At 37.5% G+C, this 1324-nt stretch overlaps 1 protein-coding gene across 1 annotated transcript in view; it reads right to left on the reverse strand.

Annotated features, from left to right (window-relative positions):
- LOC139022764 (arf-GAP with Rho-GAP domain, ANK repeat and PH domain-containing protein 1-like) overlaps positions 1-212 on the reverse strand; it is a 2317-nt gene extending 2105 nt beyond the window's left edge. Inside the window, exon 1 of the mRNA XM_070433894.1 lies at positions 79-212. Within this exon, the coding sequence (XP_070289995.1) occupies positions 79-206 (128 nt within the window). The 5' untranslated portion in view covers positions 207-212. The remainder of the gene's footprint in view (positions 1-78) is intronic.
- Between the last annotated feature and the right edge of the window lie 1112 nt (positions 213-1324).

Raw genomic sequence — 1324 nt, forward strand, 5'->3', positions numbered from 1 at the left:
ATCCGGTCAAGCTGAACACTCCCTCTCTAACCTTGCTGGTTGTGTTTCTGAATGTGTGTGTGGTGTATGGGTGTAAACCTGAAGATGCGGTAGGGTGTGGTCAGATCAAAGCTGCGGCGGTCAGTGTCTTTCACGTTTCCTACGTTCATGTCGATAGACGTGATACCGATGCCAAGGCGGTAGTCCTGGAAACAGAACACACACATTACACAGCTGACATCACCCACTACAGCAACCAATAAGATCTGCTCTTGTTCATGATCAGAGCTGYGTTCAAATATATGCATATTTAACTATTTGTTATTTAGTGTGTCTTTACACAGGCAGCCTTGCTAAAATGTTTTTTTTTTAAACAGTTTTTGCTTTGTCAGTATAGGGTATGGTATGTAGATTGATGAGGGGGAAAAACGATTTAATCAATTTTAGAGTAAGGCTGTAACGTAACAAAATGTGGACAAAGTCCAGGGGTCAGAATACTTTGCGAATGCACTGTATATACAAAATTATATATATAAATATATATTGGGAACTGGAAATAATGCAGACAATTAAATTGATGGAAACTACAATCTGCCATATTTAAACTGATCTACCCACAAAAACAATAGGTTTGAAATCTTCCTAGAAGTGACACAGGGTTGACGGAGAGACACTTGAATTTTGGCACTTTACTTTAAGCCTTTATTGAATTCTCCATTTGGTCTGTATTAAAGGGCACTTTATGTAACATAARAGGCTTTTAAAATTKTATTATTGGATTATTATTATTATATATACACAATTTCTACTTCAAAATATCAAACGGACACAAAAGGCACTCATTTAGTGGAACGAACCAAATAGCCAGAACTAAAAAATTATGCAAAARGTATTGACYGACATTATTTGAGTTAAAGCGAGAGAAATGTTGCCTATTCACATCTCATATGTTGCCTGATTACAATATTTTATCTTGATACGTTAATAAATAAATGCTTTGTTAATTTTAGCATGTTTAACTGCCTACGTACCGTAGATCACAAGCCCATAATAGGTAAATAGGGCAAGCTGGCTGGCTTCTAGTACTGTTAGCTAGCCAGATAGAATTGGTAGCTAGCTACCCACGAAGAATTGACATCAATCTTGCATAATATTCATTTTAGGTCATTTTTGCCTGTTTAACTAGCTGGCTAGCTAGATTACTATGATTCACATTTACTCATTCTAGCTGATAATTATGAAGTAAAACATTTGTCCTGGCTGGAAGAAGGTTCAGTGAATGGGGCGGAGCAGCGTGAGGTAATACAGTAGGGGGAGGAGCAGCGTGAGGTAATACAGTAGGGGG

The sequence above is a fragment of the Salvelinus sp. IW2-2015 genome, linkage group LG22, assembly GCF_002910315.2.
Source record: "Salvelinus sp. IW2-2015 linkage group LG22, ASM291031v2, whole genome shotgun sequence".
NCBI lineage: Eukaryota > Metazoa > Chordata > Actinopteri > Salmoniformes > Salmonidae > Salvelinus > Salvelinus sp. IW2-2015.